The following is a 20,861-nucleotide window of genomic DNA, read 5'->3' as shown; positions in this document are numbered from 1 at the left end:
GGCGGAGTATAAATATGCGTGTCCTCCAATCAGCAGCCATTTCACCAGCTGCTGTGGGGGGCCACACATCTTAAAGCAAGTTGTATCCAACTCTAGTCTTTGTTCAATTGATCGTGCATCATACCTTCTGCAATTGCATGGGAAGGTGCCGTGGGAAGAGGGTGAGGTGTTGAGGGTGATGGAGGAGTGGACCAGGGTGTCTGGAGGGAACGGTCCTTGTGGAATGCAGGGAGAGTGAGGGGAAGATGTGTTTGGAAATGGCATCATGCTGGAGTTGGTGTAAAAGGTGGAGGATGATCCTTTGAATGTGGAGGCTGGTGGGGTGAAAAGTGAGGACAAGGGGGACCCTCTCCTGGTTACGGGAGGGAGGGTTGGGGTGAGAGCAGAGGTGCAGCAGATGGGTCAGACACGGTTGAGAGCCCTGTCAACCACAGTGGGTGGAAAACCACTTTTAAGGAATAATGAAGACATGTCAGCAGCACCGTTTTGGAAAGTGGCATCATTGGAACAGAGGGAAGACCCCAAAGGAGATGAGGTCAGTGACAGTCCTGCAAACAATGGCTTGATGCTCGATGGTGGGGTCATGATCCAGGGGGAGGTAGGAAGAAGTGTCTGAGAGTTGGCGCTCAGCCTCTGCAAGTTAAAGGCCAGTACGCCAGACAAGAACAGCCCGGCCCTTGTCGGTGCGTTTGATGACAAATTTAGGGTTGGACCCGAGAGTGGAGAATGCAGCAAATTTGGAAAGGAGACAGGTTAGAGTGGGTGAGAGGAGCAGAGAAATTGAGACGGTCAGTGTCACACCGACAGTTCTCAATGAAAAGGTCAAGAATAGGTAGGCGGCCGGAGGGAGAGTTCCATGTGGGGGGAGAATATTAGAGGCGGGTGAAAGGATCTGTTGAACGGGGGCGGGGAGAACTCCTGCCTGAAGAAGTGAGCATGGAGACGAAGGTGGCGTAAGAAGAGTTCACATCATATTAAACCCAAAATTCATTGAGGTGGGGGTATGAAGGGTATGAAGCTGAAACCTAATGTTGGGCACTCCTCTGTCCATCTTTGCCCATTCCTTGGCATTATGCGTAATTTTCTCCTGCAGACAGAAGAAGAGGATAATGAGTCTCATCTTGATAGACACCTAACCCCAATATCAGCAAGCATCTCTCTGTCAGATTATGAGACCAACCAGATAGGCAGTCCATACTCGCACTCTCATTCCACTTGTCAACCATGGAAGTATGGGCCTGCAAATTCTGGCCAACATAGCATTCAGGACTCATGATGCATATGCTGCTGAGAATTACTGCATTTTACTGCTTGGCCGCTCCCTCTCATCACTGAGACACATTGCTGGTTGCCCTCATGTTGCACTCCCCCTGGCAGTGCAAAGTAGGTTGTTGGCCTTTTTCCTGCATTAGACCCCGGTGCGTCTGTGGACCTCATGGCTGCCAACCTGTTTGCAATTTCCGTCCATGCTTCCTTGCTCAGACAGATGTGTGTCCTGTGCCCTTGGTTGGGAAGAACACCTTCCGCCATTCCCAGACAGCTTGGAGGTGAATCCGCAGGGAGGCATCACTGAGCCATGGGCCGACACACCATCTGATCTGAGATACTTGCAAGGCAAACGCTGAGGTCAAGCTGATGTTCTTGGGGTCAGTTGTAAAGGTTAAGGCTGAGGTCAGGCTGATGTTCCTGGGTTTTGTATCAGCCATTGTCACATTGATGTTGCTGACGTGACGCGCTTTGTGCATGTCCGGGTGCTACTTTAAAAATGTTGCCAGGAGGAAAAAACATTTGGCAAGGTGCAAACGGGTTTCCGGTTTGTCTGCACCCATTTTGTAACCCGGCAACAAACGTTAAATTATCCCCATGGTGTTTCTAGTTAACAATCTGGTTAGTTTTTACTTTTCACCTCCCTAGCACAGGAATGTTGAGGTCAATTGTAATACCCCATCAATACTCCCACCGCCTGGCACAGACAAGTGATCTAACCTGGAATTTATCACTCTGGTCCATATCACCCAGTGCTACATAATTATTGTATTTATCCTAAAACGATAGGAATAGCCTCCGGGAACTTTATGATCCGTGAAATACTAAAACATGTCTTTCATAGAAAATGTTAAACAATTTCACAAAAGTCACTGCAATTACTGGGTCTCTGTCAAAACCATTTACAACTATTACTTTTGAGAATCTCACAATATTGCATTATGGTGGTATGTACCATTTGTGGAATGGTTTTAGTTAGCTTTTCTTCATCAATTTACTCGTCTTTGCAACAAACTAAGTGTTACTTTTTTAAGCCTTTTTTCAATCTGACAGTAACACGGAGGTGCCTATAACGTGCTCCTTTTTCAGGAGAAGCTAGTAACATCTCAACTTACTAGAAGTGAATGGGGACAATTGTGGACGGCACGGTAGCACAGTGGGTAGCACTGTTGCTTCACAGCACAAGGGTCCCAGGTTCGATGCCCGCTTTGAGTCACTGTGTGGAGTCTGAATGTTCTCCCTGTGTCTGCTTGGGTTTCCTCCAAGTGCTCCGGTTTCCTCCCACAAGTCTCAAAAGACGTGCGGTTAGGTAATTTGGACATTCTGAATTCTCCGTGTACCTGAACAGGTGCCGGAATGTAGTGACTCGGGGCTTTTCACAGTAACTTCATTACAGTGTTTATGTAAGCCTACTTGTGGCAATAAAGATTATTTTTAAAATTAATGTTTGTCCACTAACTTCACGTCTACTGTTCGCTTGCAATAATTATCATGGTCAAGCAAGCCTAAAGCGTGTTCTCGAGCGAGAAATGCTTCTAAGTGTGGTAACGAGCGAGAATTGCCGGGTGCTGGCGAGACCACCACCAGAATCTAATCTCAATTAGGGCCGGTAATGTTGCCCCATGGGCTTGACTGTCTCGCAGCTGATTCCCCTGGACCGCGCCTGGCAGCTCCCCTCCTAACGAGGGGGAGCAGCTCTTAAACCGATCCCGCCAACCCCAGAGAACACGCATGCCATCATGCAGACTAGCCCAGCGATTCGGAGATGCCGACCTCGCCAGACTGTTGGACGCGGCGGGTACCTTGTACTCCCAAGGGGGTCGGAGGATCAGCCACAGGTCAGCCAGTGCTGCCTGGTAGGGGCCATCAGCGCGGGGAGCATCACCAGGAGGGCCGCCACCTAGTGCCGCAAGAAGCTCAACGACCTTCACCGGGACACATGGGTGAGTTTGCATCGGTCAATGGCACCTGTCTTGCCTGCCATCCCGGCCCCCCCACCGACGTCCCTGCAGTTAGTATCGCACCACTGCTCCCCCACCCTCTATATCCCAGCACTCCCTGGCACCCACATGCACACCCCATCCATTCTCAGGAGCGGTGCCCACGCTTAACCCAGTGTGCAGCTCACAATGCCCCCTCTCTATCCCCCCAGGAAAGGTTGGCCCATAATAGACGGGAATGGCCTAGTTGGGGCGGCAGGGTGCCAGGCATCAGAATCTTTACCCCCCCCCCTCTACGAGGGCCCTGGAGGTCACGGGTTGACCAGGGACTGAGCGGTCACTGACGGGGAACTTGGCCTGCACCGCCGAGGTGAGTATCCACTGGCCTCCACCCAGATGACCTGTCACGTGTGTTCATGCTAGACATAATGATCCTTCCCTCTCACTGACCATATGTCCATTCTCCCACAGGATCCCCACCTGGTGGTGCCGGCCCAACCTGGGTGGCCCCACCACCCCCGACCTTTCAAGAGACCATACAATCATAGAATTTACAGTGCAGAAGGAGGCCATTCGGCCTATCAAGTCTGCACCGGCCCTTGAAAAGAGTAGCCTATTTTAAGCCCATGTCTCCACCCAATCCCCGTAACCCTACCTAACCTTTTGGACACTAAGGGTAATTTAGCATGGCCAATCCACCTAACCTGCACATCTTTGGACTGTGGGAGGAAACCGGAGCACCCGGAGGAAACCCACGCAGACACGGGGAGAACGTGCAAACCCCACACAGACAGTCACCCGAGGCCGGAGGAGAGCACAGAGGATACCACCATTGAGGCATCACAGCTACCATCCCCACCCTCCACCAGCGCAGAGACACACACTTCAGTAGGCGAAAGTAGTGGACAGGTTTCTGAGGCACAATATGGTGAGCACCACACGGTTGCTGTTGCACATCAGGTGGAGGCAGGAACATCCAAGGGAGACAGCTGGGACCTAGTCTGATGTTGAGCCTCTGGAACAGGTTATCCCAGGGCTGATGAAGACGCTAAGGTGCGGCCGTGCGATGTCAGCAACATTCCAGCGTGTCCACAGTCATTTGGAAGGGTCCCAAAGGCTACGGGCACAGAATATGGGGCTGGCAATGCGTGACACTGAGGCGAACACTGCTAGGGTGGCGACTGCAGTGCAAAACTTGGAGCACGATGTCAGCAGCATGAGTGGTGGTATCCAAGGTGTTGGTCAGTCAGTGATGGCCATGGCTGAGGACCTCGACAGCATGTCCCAGTCGCTGGGGGACGTGTCCCTGACACAGATGGACCTTTCCAAGGGGCTACGCAGCATGTCCCAGTCTCAGGTGGGTGCTGCTGACATGCTCCAGAGCATGTCCCAGTCGCTGAGGAATGTGTCCCAGACACAGGTGGACATTGACGAGGCGCTGCAGAGCGTGGCCCAGTCACAGAGGGACTTGGCGATGGCGGAGAATCCTGCTGCCCAGGCATCTCGATGGGTCTGGTCCGGATCAAAATTTATATCGCCAGCTGCCCAGGCAAACCGGAGATCCGTGACTTCACAGATGCACTCGTGGGCTGTTGGTTGGGATATACCGCACAAATCCCCGCTCGATTCCTGGAATGAACCCGAGACGTAAAGGTTCAGGGCTGCGGTGACCTTTACAGCCGATGGTATCCTCCTCCTCCATGTGGTGCCAATTCTGCAAGGGCATGGTGCACCATCCCTTTGTTGAGGTGGAGCCTCCTGTGGCACATGCTATCCGGCATCTCCTCGAACATCCCCACAACGCCTGTAGACCTTGGGCCGTCAGCGGCCTCCAGACACCCTCCGGGAACATTATTTGTCTGGGCGCAAGTTCCCTTATCGATCCACACACCCAACCTCTGGTCGCAAGGATGTCCCCAGTGCTGAGGCTCATCCCTTGGGTATTTGTCTGTTCACTGCTGTCTCTGTGATGTTGATGCCTCCAGTGTTCAGGCAAAGTGTACAGACCTCACAATCTGATTGGGATGCTACGCAGTTATACACGACTGCGGCATGGCACGTCTACCCACGGGAATCCACTATGGAGTGTTCACAAAACTAACATTGCCAATTCCCTATTGGCAAAAGTCTTCAGCTGTAATTAGTGGGAGTTAAAGTGACCTGAACCATATTACCACGGACAGGGCTCTGTCTGTGTCACAGACAGGCAGCAGCTGAAGTTGTCCCTGGTGCGGGTATACAAGATCCGGGTTATGGCATGTTGGATCCCCATGCACTAAGTCCATCAGCCCCAGCCCAGCGGCAATCCCCCACCAATGGCAGCCATTCCCCCCGGCCAAGCCCCCTTCCGCCCAAGAACTGGGACAGCAGACCCGGTGCCCCTGGGCTGTTTGTCCGATTTGGAAGATGGCTGCTCACCTCCCCCCATCTCCACGACGACCATTGTGCTACCTTCACGTTTTTAAATAGGTGTGCTAAAGGACACCTGCGTGACCGCTCTCTGGGGAGCCAGTTGGATCACGGTAGGCTGTTAGATAGGGGTCCTTCCCGTTAATGAGATGGAGAGTGGCCTTAATTGGTGATTATTAGTTTCTCACCACCTTGCGGTGAGATCCGGATCTCGCCAACGGGAGCGGGCTGGTTAGATCAGAAACCAATCGCGTCCGGCACAGTTCCTCCCCTGCGATCTAATCGGCTCGTACGGATTCGCGCCTGGTAGCTGTCAGATCGTGCCCCTAGTTTTTAAGCATCGTTTAAAATGGAAGTTTCTTTTCATATAGATTGCCATTAGAATTCACTTTGTAATTTATTTTTATCCTCTTGAACTATTCTGTTGTTAACATTTTGTGGTGTCAAGAGATTACACATATCAGCTTTAGTTATCATCAAGATGACCGTTTGGACAAATCTGTTATGACAGCAGTTTTTATCTATGACAGACTGACTCAAATCCAGCTGCAAAATGTTCACTTATAATGGTTTACAGGGAGTTTTGTTCTAAGTTTATGTCACTGCTCTAGCTTGTGTATGTACTTGTAAATCACCCATGGTAGTATTCATGTCAAGAATAGTCTATTTTATAATGTAGACCTGCCAAGTCTCAGCAGAAAACAACCTTCTCACTTGCACTAGAGTCATAATAATGGGCAGAGTTTTATCATTTTTGCAGAATGCTGGCTCAGGTGAGGAAACCGGCATGCAGTTCGCCGCTGCACATCTGGCATTTCTTGCTAGATAATCCAGCATTTGGTACAAAAAATGGCAACGTGGCCCTCACCACCCTGCTGATGGGGCCGGGCTAGAAAAAGCCAACATTGTCAAGTATCCCGAGATCGAGGCACCCTTTATGCCCCGATCTCTGATAACAAAAAAAGAGAGAGCCCCCTCAAACACACAGAAACCACCGCCCCCACCCCACATGCATACAGGCCTCCATCCCACACAGGAATCCCTCCCCATACAGCTCCCCAGAAGGGGCCTCCCTGGCACCCCCTGCACTGCCCCCCGGTCAAGAGGCATTGCCAGGGTGCCAGGGGGAAGTGCCCAGTGCCTGGGCGTTTCCATTTACCTCCAGGAGCTATACTTACCTTGGCGCCTCAAGTAGGTTCCCTTCGCCTGGTTCCCATATTTAAAAACCTGTTGTAAACCTCGCTGACATGCGTCACGTCATTGAAACCTGAATTCCTAATGTGGGGGTTGTTAGGACGGGAAAGCCCGTTAATGAGATGGTAATGTATTGAAAATAGGCTCTTGACCTTAATGGGTGGAAACCCCGTTACATCGTTGGTGGGGGACGGGAAATCAGAAAATAAGATTTGCCGGCGAGATTCTTGTTTTCCAGCTTTAGTGGGATTTTGCATGCACATCGCTGTTTGCGCTCATGCCAAATGCAGGGCACAAAATCCGATCCCCCCCCCCACACAATGTTTCCATCCCCTCTCTTTCGTCTTCTCAGATCAACAATGTCAATCTCTCTTTTTCCCCTCTACATCAAAATGATTTTGTGCCTTTTTCAAATTCTTTTCCATCCATCAATAGGATCGCACTCTTCAAGATGCACAATACAACAGAGATTCTCTCTTCTCATTATTCACTTTATCCAATTTGATAAGGCCTTTTACACCCACAAATCAGATCATGATTGATCGTAAACTTAGAGGACTCAAAGGGCAGAATTTTCTCAGGCCTTTGGAGGAGAATTTGGGGGCAACTGGAGGTCTTGGAAGGAGATGTTCAATCTGGATCCTGATGTGATGCCACCTTCCTTTGGCTTTTTCCAGGGTGGCTTGTGAGTCCAGTGGGGTACCTCTATGTATCTGACGAGAAGCCAATTGTGCTAATATAAAAGGCATTAAAAACATGGAACCGATCTTTGCCAGCAGCACAGGGGTTACAGACGGGCCAGAATTTTACCATCCCTGGGGACGGGTCATCAGGAGAGGGCACCATAAAATTGGAAACCATGGCAGTGGTGCCAAGCCTGCTGGCTACCTGCCTCGCCCACACCAGCTGTGATTTTACCTGCGGCTGGGGAAGCTCCGCAGCCCACTTGCCTGTGCTGAGCAGAGCCTGAGGTGTCCTACACCCTCTGACAGGGACTGTGCACTTGTCTATGCCTCCAGCAGCTGCCTCTGCTCACATGTGATGTGATGTGCTCCGCACTTGAGAAGGGTGGCAGTGAAGAATGGGAGCGAGAGGGCAGTAGGATGATGGGAAGTGTGAGTATTCTCTGTTGAGTGGAAATGTGGAATTGAGGTCATGGATCCACCACAATCTTATTAAATGATGGATCAGGCTCAAGAGTCCATTTAGCCTATTCCAGCTCCTATATCTTATATTCCTAAGATCACAAATTTACTTTGTGTCTAATTTTTAAGAGCTCTTGTGTACTAATTTGACAAATTATGCATTGCTGGCAGTGAGGTTGTCTGCCAGAAATATGTTAGGAATTCAGATACAGAGGTACCCAGCAGAATTTTCCATGCTCCCAGTAAAATTTAAGTCCCCTGATGGAAACTCCTGCAGACTGGCGAAAATATTTTTCAATTCTTCAGTTCTCACCTTAGCGACTTTAACTCCATGTAATCACCCCACTGGAATTGATTACCTTATTCTCGAAGAGGTTTGGTCCTTTAGAAATGAAGATCCAGAATTTTGGAAAGAATAAAATATTTGATACGTTAAGCAATGCAGGAAGCTCTGTTTGCAAATTGGGCATACAAAAGTGTGGCATGAATTGCACTGGCCTGATCGCCCGACGAACACAAGATTCAGGCCCCAATTTCTAATCAGAACTTCAGCAGAAATTCCAGGGAAATGGCAGACTTGCGCATTGCACTGTTGGATTGAGATTTTTATTGATCCTCCACCATCAGAAGATTGGCAGAATCCCCAAGAAATTCTAACCTATAACACCTTGTTCAGCAATCAAGATTTGCATGGATGCATTGCATTATTACTTCTCCCCTATGGCCAGTTGCTGGCACTAGAATTCTCTTACAAACCACGTACAGACTAAAGACTCAGCCAAATCTATATCAAGGCCGTTCATGTTTCAGTGTTTACATGGCAAAAGTTGAGAAATATTTTCGGATAAATATACAAAGACACAAATGATGAAAATAGGTTAAAAGTAGGAAATCTGAAAAAGAAATAAATTATTAGAAAAGTATGAATAAAACACAGTAGGGTAGACAGTTACCTTGGGCGATAAGGGAAAACAAGTGACATTGGATCGACCACTTGCTACAGCTTTGTTATGGGCCAGGGTTTAGAGAACCCCAAAGTGTATCATGGAGTTCACCTGACCAACAACTTTTAATAGATTGTGGTATGGGGAGCACACGGCCCACTCTACAGGTGTGGTACAGCAGAAATGGAGAAGTATTTTTTTAAAGCAAAACAATGTTTATTCTATGAACACAAGTTAATCTTTTTAAAACATACAGTGAACATCTTAGCAACCATTAATTCAAATACAACCCCCAAAGAATACAACACTAAGTAATCCTTACTTTCCTTTTAACATTATAAGACTTTAAAAAACCTTTTAACATAAGCACATCAGGTTTAAATTCACTACTGAGAACAGTTATAACTCTGAATTTACCAGCTCCAACACTGAAACAGAACCAAAAAAACACAGACACACCCAAGCTTTTTCTCAAAGTGAAACTAAAAGCTGACAGACAGCCCAGCTCCACCCACACTCTGACATCACTGCAATAAAAAACACCCATTTCTTAAAGGTACTCTCACATGACAGCTCCCACTTTCTCTGCAGTTCCATTGACTGCAGTGAAACGGATATTGGGTAGCATGCATAACAAAATGAGACTGCTCATTTTATATTTGTACATGGTGAATTTCAAACTCTATGACTAAATTTCTGCTGCTCTCCTACCGCAACCTTGGTATATCCCTAGGAGAAACGGAGCAAATGGCAAGAAACGGCTGTTTCTGCCATTTCTCTGACAATGCCATAGATGTCCCGTAGAAGTTGTGGATAGAGGAAGGGAGAACTCCTGTGACAATTCAATGTCAGTGTCCTGATGAAATGCCATGGCCAAAATATTAGCCTACCAATCACTTTCCTTGTTAATACAGCTGCTATGAATGTACATTATTTTTATTTCTTAGCTATAATAAATTAATATTGAAGCTGACTACATGATAAATGTATTAACTGAAAAAACTAAACATGCTAAATGACATAAACCTTTAATGTGTGGAACAAAAAATAAGCGTTTAGTTCAATTTTAGTTTCATAGTAGCTACGTCAATGGTCAAAATACATGAACAGTTAAACATCAGTTGCATCAGAATCATTCCCTTAGCCAACTTGTTACAGTGCTGTGAGGACTACTGATTTGATCTCTGAGCATACAATGCAAATATGACTTTTGTAAATACATCTGATTCCAATGAGAATAATTTGGCCATTTGAAGGCATTGTGCATATTCATGTATGTGCCCTCTTATTGAGGGTGAGCCATCCTCCCACTTAGTCATCACCTCCCTTTATGAGCCTGGAATTCCTGTGACGAGAAGCACACTCAGGACCATTCCCGGACTCTTGTGTGATGACAAGGAAATGTGTCAAAACCTTTATTGGAAGTGTGAGCTAAATGAATTTGTAAGCCTTATTGTTTGCAAGCCAACATTGTGTGAGGGATAGCTGCCATTGTGCCTCCTAAGTGGTAATGGCCACGCACAAGATCGGACGAGGTGATGATATCCCCAACCAAGTGCTCATTTCACTGTCAGCTGTAGTTTTGTATTAAGGTGACCACAACTGCATCAAGTTCTTTGATACAGCGTTGCGCTGTTGTGTCAACTTTCACTTTGCAGAACGTGCACACTCAGGGTTCACTGTTGACATTTTCACAGGTCATGGCCTGGTGAATCATGACACTTGAAGGCACAAGTGCAAATGTAGAACTTGCTGTTGATGTGACTGGTTGTAAATCCCTTTCAGTACACTAAGAGACAGGAAGAATGTGGCCTTCTTCTGTTGCCTACACCGTACTCCTCCTGGAGTCTGGTGGCTATCAAGATGTCTCCTGCATGTCTTCCATCACGTGCTTTTTCAATGGCATCATCATGTGGAAACAGGCCCTCATCTCCCTCTTCAGGGTCCTGACATTCCTACTCTTTATCATCCATGGACCACTCAGTCTTCTCCTCTGGCAAGATTTCCGAGCTATGGAGCATTTCTTTTGAAGGGTGCAACAGACCAAAACTATGCGGTAGACCTTCTCTGAAGTGTAGTTCAGAGCCCCACCTGAGTGGTCCAAATATCAGAAGTGCATATTCAGGATGCCAATGGTCGGTTTGATTATGGATCATGTGGGGCAGTGTGCTTCATTGTACTTTTCCCTGAGGCACTCGGAGGACGATGCACTCGGAGGCTAATGCACAGATGTCAGGAGCTATCGTTTGAGCGATACTCCCTTTCCCCAAGCAACTAGCCTGATACTCATTGAGACCCTTTGAATATATGAAGCACTTGGAAGTGACTCAAGATGTATGAGTCATGGCAACTCCCAGGCTACCTGGCACAAATGTGCATTATGAGCTTCTGATGATTGTGCATCTGTTGAACTTGATGGAGTGGAATCCTTTCCATTTATTGAACATCAGGGGCTGGTGCCAAGCCACATGTGTGCAGTCAATTGCACCCTGCACTTTTGGGAAGCCTGTGATAGCTGCAAAACCATTAAATCTAGCAGCTTGACTATCTTATCAAGAGTGAACTTCACATAATGATGACCCTTACTGTAGAAGGCCTCTGTCTCATCCTTGATGCATTTATGTATGACAGCCTGGAACAAACTGCAGACAAAGTGTGGCAGTAACCTTCAGGGCGACAAGCAGGAAATGTCCTCCCATTCCACAGGGCATTAATCCTCTCGCAGAATGTGGTGGATGTGATCCACCATTTCTATGGACAAGCACAAACGAGTGCAGCTTTGACTCTCATTCATCTGCAGATATTGAAACTTCGTTGGTGGATCCTTGTTCAAGTGAGTCCCCTCTATGGTACGGGTCTAGCCTCCTTATCTTTTGGTTCTTGCTTGGACTTTCCTGGACCATGAACCTCAGGTGAAGTCTCCTCTCAAAGCTGCGCTGGTGGCTCCGGGCCCTTTATCTCCTCCTCTATTTCATGAGTATGATCAAGAAGGCAGCATTGAGCGCAGGCTACATTCTTGCTTGCTTCTTCTCTCTGAGGAATCTGAGGTATAACAGATTATTAAATCAGTGGACAGATGGCCAAACACCAACTCAGTAACAGCATGTCACTGTGGTGGCCTCAAGCTGTGTCTCTGCCATTAGCCTAGTTGCTGATACAGCCGTGTAACTGAGAGACAAACTTGCAGAGTGAGGAGAACAAGATGCCAGCACTGACGGTTAACATCTCAATACTACAGAGGTTGGTAAAGATTTGGAGCCATTAATGACAAGTACCACATTATCAAACTCAACCTTCCAATTGTAATACTGATTTTACTTAAGTTGTGACTTGATGTCCTTTGGGTCATTGTCCATGCCAGCTGGAGAAAGCCCATTAGAGTCTTTCATTGATTATGTGGCATATATTCAGCACCTGTGTAACCTTAATGGTTGGCTGCATTCCCATTTTTCCCATCCCCTGTGCGTTAATTCTGAAATGGAGTGGCCGTACATTGAAGCCATGATTCGTACAGTCTTTTGTTACAACGCTAGAAATGACAAAGGTTCCAATGGAACCTTGTCAAGGAGATCTTCCACTTTTCTCTCAGCTCCAACTTTATTTTGATGTTTTGAATGCAAGCAGGTTGAGATTGCCTCATGAAAATGGGGCCCCTAGTGCAGCCCTGGGCTCCTTCCATACCAACTCGGAACACTCCCGGCCAGGTTCTTTTCTAGTTTTGATTTCTGAATGTGCCATTAAGTTGACTTTATGAGATGCTGCTCAGTTTTTACTTCAAGACCAGCTTTGACCCTCCCTCTATGCCTGCATTGTGCATCCAATCTTATTGGAATTCCATGGTGTGCAGATAGAGATGCCTCCTATTCTTCTCCAGCCTCCCCCAATAATCCTGGTTCCACTTGTCATTATTGTGGCTATTCCAAACCTCCAACCTGAACCAATGATTATCAATGTCCCAATGGGGTGGCACAGTGGTTAGCAGTGCCTGGAACCCAGGTTCGATTCCGGCCTTGGGTGACTGTGTGCACTTTCTCCTTGTGGCTGCGGGGGATTCTTCCAGGTGCTTCGGTTTCCTCCCACAGCTCAAAGATGTGCAGGCTAGGTGGATTGGCCATGCTATATTGCCCCATAGTGTCCAAAGATTAGATGGGGTTATGGGAAATGGGTGGGGGGATGGGCATGGGCGGGGTGCTCTTTCGGAGGGTCGGTGCAAACCCGATGGCCTTCTGCACTGTAAGTATTCTTTTCTATGATTCTACAGTACCCATTGTGGACCTCACCCCTTCCCATCACGAGGTGGTGGGCATGGTCACATACAGAGACCGGCCACCCCACCCAGGAGAGGTTCACATACCCCTCTGTATTATCTCATTTACCCCCCCCCTCGCAAGTTGCAGATGCCTCCCCTCACTTTAACTATCCCATCTGCAGCCCAGTACCAAACAAGTCCATGGCCAGCGACACCAGGACCATGACCACGTCCTCCACACTAAACTGTGCCCATTCCCAATTGTGCACACAGCCATTGCCCCTCCTTGAAGAGGGAATACAATGTATATGCCATGCTCTGCCTTGTAGCATGGTCCACAAAGCCCCACGACTGACTTCACTCTGACTACTAGATGCACTAATCCCCAGGTCTGATGTTACCATGATAGCCTGACTGCTTGGCCTCAGACCCGGAACTATGGCTGCCTTTCTCTTTGCTGTCATATTCCCCCTGACTGCTGACAACACGGTGTGCCTCTTCCCTCCCACCACCACCACCACATCGGGTCTCTATGCAACCCCTTCCTCATGTGTACTTCTCTCCCCTCCCCCACATCCATGAGCCTTTGTGCAAGCCGCCCCCACGTGTGCCATGCTAACACACCCCTCCTCATATTATTGGGTCTGCCTGCTTCCCCTCCAATTTGTACAGTTCTGTCCCCTTTCCACCCCTGCTATGTCTCTGTTCCTGTATTTCATATTGGGCTCCAGTTTCCCCACTCTTGGTCTCCTCTCTGCCTGCATGCCATCATTCCCCTCTCCCACATCTACCCCACCTGCCAACGTTTTCTCCCTCGAACCCCACATTTGTCCATTGTCTCCATCTCTCCTTCCCTCATTCCCTTCCACTCTCCAATTCCCTTCCACTCTCCAATTCCCTCCCACTCTCCAATTCTCCCCCCCCCCCCCACTCTCCAATTCCCCCTGCTCTCCAATTCCCCCCCCCCCTCCCCCCCCCCCCCCCCCACACTCTCCAATTCTCCCCCACTCTCCAATTCCCCTCTCCGGTTGTGGTGCTGATTTCTGCCTGGGGTTCCTATCCTGCTGCCTGAGCCTCCAGAGAACACTCTCCAAACAAGGGAGGAATCCGGTAAGGAGAGCAAGGCTACACCCTCACCAACGTGGCATTACTGGTTTTGCCGATAAGCTCTGAATGTTGCACTCACCATCATGAGCAAAGTGAGGGCCGTCAGCTGAGCCCACGACTTATGTCCAAACGTGTATCCGACCGGCTTGAATTCCAGTTGACGTTACACGTAATCGGGAGAAGCTTGTGATCCTGGCGAGTAGTGTTTTTAATGACCATTTATCAATTAGTCATTCATGCAGATTGGCCCGCCGCCATGGTTCAACGGGGACCCTGACCCACCTTCCACCCATCATGAAAGTGGTGAGCGGACAATTTTTCCGATGACCGGTTTCTCATTTTTGGCCTCACTTCAAAATTTACAGCACCATCTGCCACGAAACCCACCATGAACTAGATGGGAAAATACTGCCCAAAGTCCAACAGCCACATGGAGAACTGTAAAAAAGATACTCAAACAGAGATATTCAAAGATACTGAAGCTCTGGAATTTCAAGTCTGAAAACGTGTAATTATTATTCAAACCTCTGGGAACAAGATATAACAGGGGGTAATAAATTTAAACTTACCACTAGAGTATAAAATGGATGTTGTGGGTTAGTCAATTGGTTACAGAAACTGTACCTAAGTTTTTATTAATTTCACTGGAAAGGAAAATCGGGCAGCTTTTATCATGGGAACCTAAATGTTATTCTAGTTTTTTTTTTTACCCAGTGGTAAGTTGTAAGAGTTAAGACCAAGCATAGGGCATAGTCTTGACTTTTCATTAGTAAATTTGTAACTTTAATTGCAATTAATTAAATTTTATACCAATTAATTTAAATAAAATTTGGTAGTGACGTAAAACAAGCTGCAGCTTAATTATCACCTAATTTCCACTGTCACAAAATATCAAAATTGCTTGCGCGCTTTGGTCTTCAAAAGAAGCAATGTTAGAGGCTGGCGAATAAGTGAATCAGGATATTCCAAGGTAATTCACTCCAATTGCCATTGTAAATTCCAGTGTTAATTGCCGATGTAAAATTAATGATTCCGACCCCTGTGGTCTCAGCAGCACAAGCAGTAGCCAGGATGGTGACTACTAGCAGTCCCAGATTCTAAATCACAGAATCTAGAACTAGGTCATGCAGGGGTCTCAAGGTAGAGAGGTGAGTTGGGACTCGGGGTGGGGTTGAGAGGCGTGGTGGTAAGGAGAGAGGGGTTGGGGGTCTTGATGAAGAGGCTGGGAGGAGAATCCCTGGGGGTAGATCTTAGAGGTAAGGTGCCCAGTGTAAAAAGGGGGGCCTTGAGGGAAGCCAACATTTATTGCCCTTGAGAATGTGGTGGTGAGCTGCCTTCTTAAACTGCTGTAGTTCATGTGATGGAGATACTCCCACTGTCCTGTAAGAGAGGTATTTTTACACTCGGTACACCACAATTGTAATTTTTATGGCTGTAATTCATTTATTTAATATAGATATTTCATGCTAATAAAAATTCAGGAAAGAATCTTAGTTGGGCTGCATTTTAACAAAATGGGATGAGCAGGCTAAGCCTAATAGCAAGCCATGCCTGCTCTATTGGCAGCTGTTAGCAAGCATTTTTTGACCTAATAACATGAGGAGGAGGCCTGCTTGGAGGGTCTTTTGGGACTTTCTGAGTCTAATTAATAGAATTTCCGTGGAACTGGGTGTGGCTGCACTGAATAAACTATGGTATATTTATCACCTCATCACTTTGTTTTAAAATTAATACAAGAAAGAAAGCTCTAACATGCACAAACTCTTTCACCAGCTATTCCGTGCTTCCTGTTCATTTTCTTTTAATTATACTCAGGTGGTGGCATTAACTCAAGATTCATTTGTGCTTCTATAAATAGGAACACACGAGCACATTTTGATTCAATGTTTATAAGTTTCCTTTCTGAGTCTGGATTTTTGTCACCTTTAAGGGGCGACCCTTTTAATTTGTTGATTTGATCTTTTGTCAATTTGTTCCCTTTGATTGTTCATTTGTTTTATTCAAAAGAATATAAATTGGAACAGTGAAACTGTAGATGTTGGATTAGGAGGGGCTTCTAGCCTCATACTCCTGCTAACAGGCAGTGGAACAATACTACAAGTATAATGCTATTCCTTCAGAATATATATAATTAGGTAAAAAACAAAGCATTGTAATAATAATGTGAGAAATGCAACTAAAATTGCAGCCTACTAATTAAAAGTGTTAAATATAGACACTGCACAATATGACTATTACTAATGCAGCCTTGGCCACATATCTCAAAACCATTTATGTTAGTATCCACTTATTTCGACAGAAGAATGAAGTCGCAGTCATTTTCTGTACATGAACGCATTTACAAATGTATGTCAATGTCAAGATAAACACTGGTATGCTTAATTCAACATTTTTTTTCAAATCCTTAAGCGTCTTTTAAATCCTTAACAGTATTAATGCACTTTAATCAGCAGTAATGTTGCAAAGCCCTTTTCTTCAGAGGGTCAATCTGCCATAACTGGGGTAAAGAGAAACATGAAGAACAGTAATGCTGTGGGAACCTGGGTTCAAATACTAACATGGGAGATGGTGGGATTTGAATTCAATAAAAATCTGGATTTAAAAGTCTAATGATGACCATGAACCACTGTTGATTGTGGTAAATCTGCTGTCCTTACCTGGTCTGGTCTCTTCCATAACAACGGAAGCATGGTTGACTCTTAAAAGTCCACTCCGATGTATAAAACCACTACAAAGTTAATAAAAAGGAACAAAACTGGACAGAACACCCAGCATCGGCCTAGACACCAGAAACAACGACGGCAAACTCAACCCTATTGACCCTATAGTGGTGTAAGAGAGGGCTGGTACAAAGGAACAAAATCCGACAGAAAATAGGGCACACGGGCTGGTTTAGCACAGGGCTAAATTGCTGGCTTTTAAAGCAGACCAAGACAGGCCAGCAGCACAGTTCAATTCCTGTACCAGCCTCCCCGAACAGGCGCCGGAATGTGGCGACTAGGGGCTTTTCACAGTAACTTCATTTGAAGCCTACTTGTGACAATAAGCGATTTTCATTTCGTCTTCCTTCCATCTTAAGGTCAGAAATGGGGATGTTCACAGATGACTTCACAATGTTCAGCATCATTCACGACTTCTCACATACCGAAGCAGTCCATATCTAAATATAGCTGGACAATACCCAGGCTTGGGCTGTCAACTAGCAAGTAACATTCCCGCCATATAGTGCCAGGCAACAACCTTCTTCAACAAGAGAGAATCTAACTACGCCCCTTGGCATTCAATGGCATTACCATTGCTGGATCCCCTAGTGTCAACATCCTGTGGGGTTACCATTGTCCGAAGCCTGAACTGGACTAGCCGTATAAATACTGTGGCTACCAGAGCAGGTCAGAGGCTAGGTATCCTGCAGCGTGTAACTCACCTCCTGACTCGCCAAAGCATGTCCATTATCTACACGCCACAAGTCAAAAGTGTGATGGAATATTCTCCCCTTGCCTGGACGAGTACAGCTCCAACAATACTCGAGGGCTGAGTGGCTTGCCAGATAATTTTAGAGTGCATTTAAGAGTTAACCACATTTCTGTGTGTCTGTAGTCACATGTAGGCCAGAACAGATAAGGGTGGCAGATTTCCCTTCCTGAAAGGACATTAGTGAGCTTGGTGGGTTTTCATGACGATCGACATGGTCACCATTAGACTCTTAATTACAGATTTTTTAAAAAGTATTTTTATTCAAATTTTAACATTTATAAAACATAACATTGCACAATAAAGCTAACACAAAACCCCAAACCACCCCCCCCCCCCCCCCCCATTACCCCAACCAACCTCCCCTTCCCTCCACCCTAGCAGTTGACGGTAACCAGCAATTACAGATTTTTAAAATATTGAACTCTAATCTCACCATCTGCCATGGTGGGATTCAAACCTAGTACAGGATAACCCTGGTCACCAGAGCATTATCCTGAGTCTCTGGATTAGTAGTCCACTGAATACCACTACACCAACACCTCCTTGGGAACTTATATTTCATGTCAGCAGTTTCAAAAATGGAATTTAGAAGTCTTATCAATTTTCCAGGCTAACACTAACCGTATTATATTATAGTAGGTGATTGGCGAAGCAGAGGATTTTGGAGTGAAGACAATGATGAAGAAGGACATATTTATTTTGATCACGGTGGCAAAAAGGTAAGATATTAAACCAGGTGGACATAAAAGGTTGTGTGATACTATTGAAAGAAGATCAGGATAATTCTTCTTGGAGTCCTTCCATCAACATAATTGAAAAACAATAATGCACATTTCCTCATTACTGTATATAGGAACGTGGCTGCCGCATTTCCTACATTACAACTGTGACTATACTTTAAAGTTACTTAATTGACTAGATGGCCTGAGGCCAAGGCCCTATAAATACACCACATAAATATTATTAAGTCTTTTGTTATGGACATTCTGATCTGAGAAAATCATATGTTTTTGTAAGAACAATTAATATTTTGGTCTGAAATTGCTCTTTCTGCTAATTACGTGACTAATCCATTTAAATAAGAATTAACATTATTGCTAATATAGTGGGGAGATCAATTTGATATCTACAATTTAATGGAAAGCATAGACCCTTGCTTCAGGGAGATCTTGGGAGGAACCTCAACAAAAAACTCTGCATCTCCTTCCAAACCTGCTTTGCAAAGGCACATTCCATAAGGAGGTGGGCAGCGGTCTCTTTCTAACCGCAGCATGCAGAGGGTTGAGACTTTAAGTGTCCAGGAAGAATCTTAACAGGAAGGGCCCTTCCCTCCAGCTGCCAAGCTAAGTCTTGGTGCAGGTTTGAAAGTTCTGCCAATGACTCAATCTGCCAAATGAGTCTACTCAGGGAACCATCTGGCAGGAGCTATCATCTCCTTTTCCCACAGGACCTCAAAGACATTACGTGTGAACCACTGTCTGCTGGACTTGTGGTCGAAGGTGTTTTTCTACACAAAAGTTTCCAGAGGGACAAGTGGTACAGAATTGTCCATCTGATTGAAGAGCTCTTCAGCAACATTCCCAGGCCCACCCTGCACAACACCAGGGTCAACAGTACCTGAACACTTAGTGACACTTGATGTTTGCGTACCAAGCATTTTGCACAGCTTGCTGAAGCTGCGTATAGAGGTACCCATTAGGATGAGAGTGATGTTGGGTACATTTCTTATCCTTTTAGCTGGAGATTTGTACATTATGTCCCTGCGGACAAGATCAATTTTCAATCAGGGTCACCATAAATTTTACCTAGGCTTGCGCCCGGCAGAGGACACTCCAGTTTCGCTGCAGGGCGTTTACACAACAAAGGAAGCAGTTAGGAGTTATACCAGCTTGATTGGCTTAGAGAACAGGTGTTATAGGCTGTCTCCGATTATGGGAGGAACCATTGTATCCTACTGGTCAGCCACCTCTCTCCTCAAGTCAGTTGCCCCCTGCTTGAAAGATGCTGACCTGCCACGGTCCTGTTTGCTTCATTGAATGCTTGGAGCTTAGAGTCTTTGCTCAATTAGTGGATGGAAGCAATCAGACCAAGCAAACAAACAAAATGAAAGAAGATGCCAACACTTTGATTGACAAACTGGAACATCAGTTCCATGTGCATGGGACAGACAGACAACTTTCAGCTGGTCGACAACACGCGCAAGACAGCCCGGGATCGATGTGGAACTTGAACGTTATCCTTGCTTCCCACAAGAAACCAAACCTGCCAAGAGCAGATCACTGAAAATAAAGCTTTATGCTGTCATCTGGCAGGGAAAATGTTCAAAGGAAAAATGTGAGGAAGGTGTAGGTTTCACTGTAAGGAACTCACTACTCTCGATGATAGAACCCCCCCCCCCCCCCAAATGGTTCAGAATATGTTCTTTCCATCTACCTCCCAACTCAAACAGACCCAGTTAACCTCGTGAGTATCCAATGCTGTGGTCCATTGCAGAAGCAGAAGACCAGTTCTACAAGGAATTTGACACTGCTGTCAGCAGTATCTCTGAGTCAGAATACCTTTTATCTGCAGGGAGGTTTCAACACAAAATGGGTGCAGACCACATGGCATGGCCCACCTGCCTTGAACATCATGGCCTGGGAAAGAAAAATGAGAATAGCGAGACACTATTTGAGCTTTGCAGCTCAAGTCAAAAGCTCAGCTGGCTGAGAAGATGGCCCAGAGAAAACAGAGACCAACACATTATACACCTTCTCAGCCACTCTCTCTGCAGCAGCTGTGTCAGAGACTACCATGCCAGCATGGGGCTCCTGAACACTGCTTAACACAATGTTGATCACCACTGTGCAAGCCTTCATCTTATGAATCAGAAGGCTACCACCAGTATTAAAGTCAAAGGGAAGGGAAAGGTAAGTCCAGAAAATGACGTTAAATTAAGTTTGAAGAGTAGAACTAGAGGACAAGATCTGAACTCGTGAAAGGTTAATCCAGGATTGATGGGGAAAGACGACGGCTCCAGACGGAGTTTGATCTGTTGACCACAGGGAAGGCGGAGGCACAGTAGAGGAAAGCGCAGGGGGCGACCTACGAGTATGGGGAAAAGGCTAGTCGGATGCTGGCACACCAGCTCCGT

The 20,861-nt window shown here is 46.4% G+C and overlaps 1 protein-coding gene across 1 annotated transcript in view; it reads left to right on the top strand.

Moving 5' to 3' along the window:
* LOC140408573 (actin-binding LIM protein 2-like) overlaps window positions 1-20,861 on the top strand; it is a 512,880-nt gene that overhangs the window by 351,931 nt on the left and 140,088 nt on the right. Inside the window, exon 14 of the mRNA XM_072495958.1 lies at window positions 18,365-18,447. Within this exon, the coding sequence (XP_072352059.1) occupies window positions 18,365-18,447 (83 nt within the window). The remainder of the gene's footprint in view (window positions 1-18,364; window positions 18,448-20,861) is intronic.

The sequence above is a fragment of the Scyliorhinus torazame genome, chromosome 3 (assembly GCF_047496885.1).
Source record: "Scyliorhinus torazame isolate Kashiwa2021f chromosome 3, sScyTor2.1, whole genome shotgun sequence".
NCBI lineage: Eukaryota > Metazoa > Chordata > Chondrichthyes > Carcharhiniformes > Scyliorhinidae > Scyliorhinus > Scyliorhinus torazame.
This window is presented reverse-complemented; position numbering and strand designations above follow the sequence as displayed.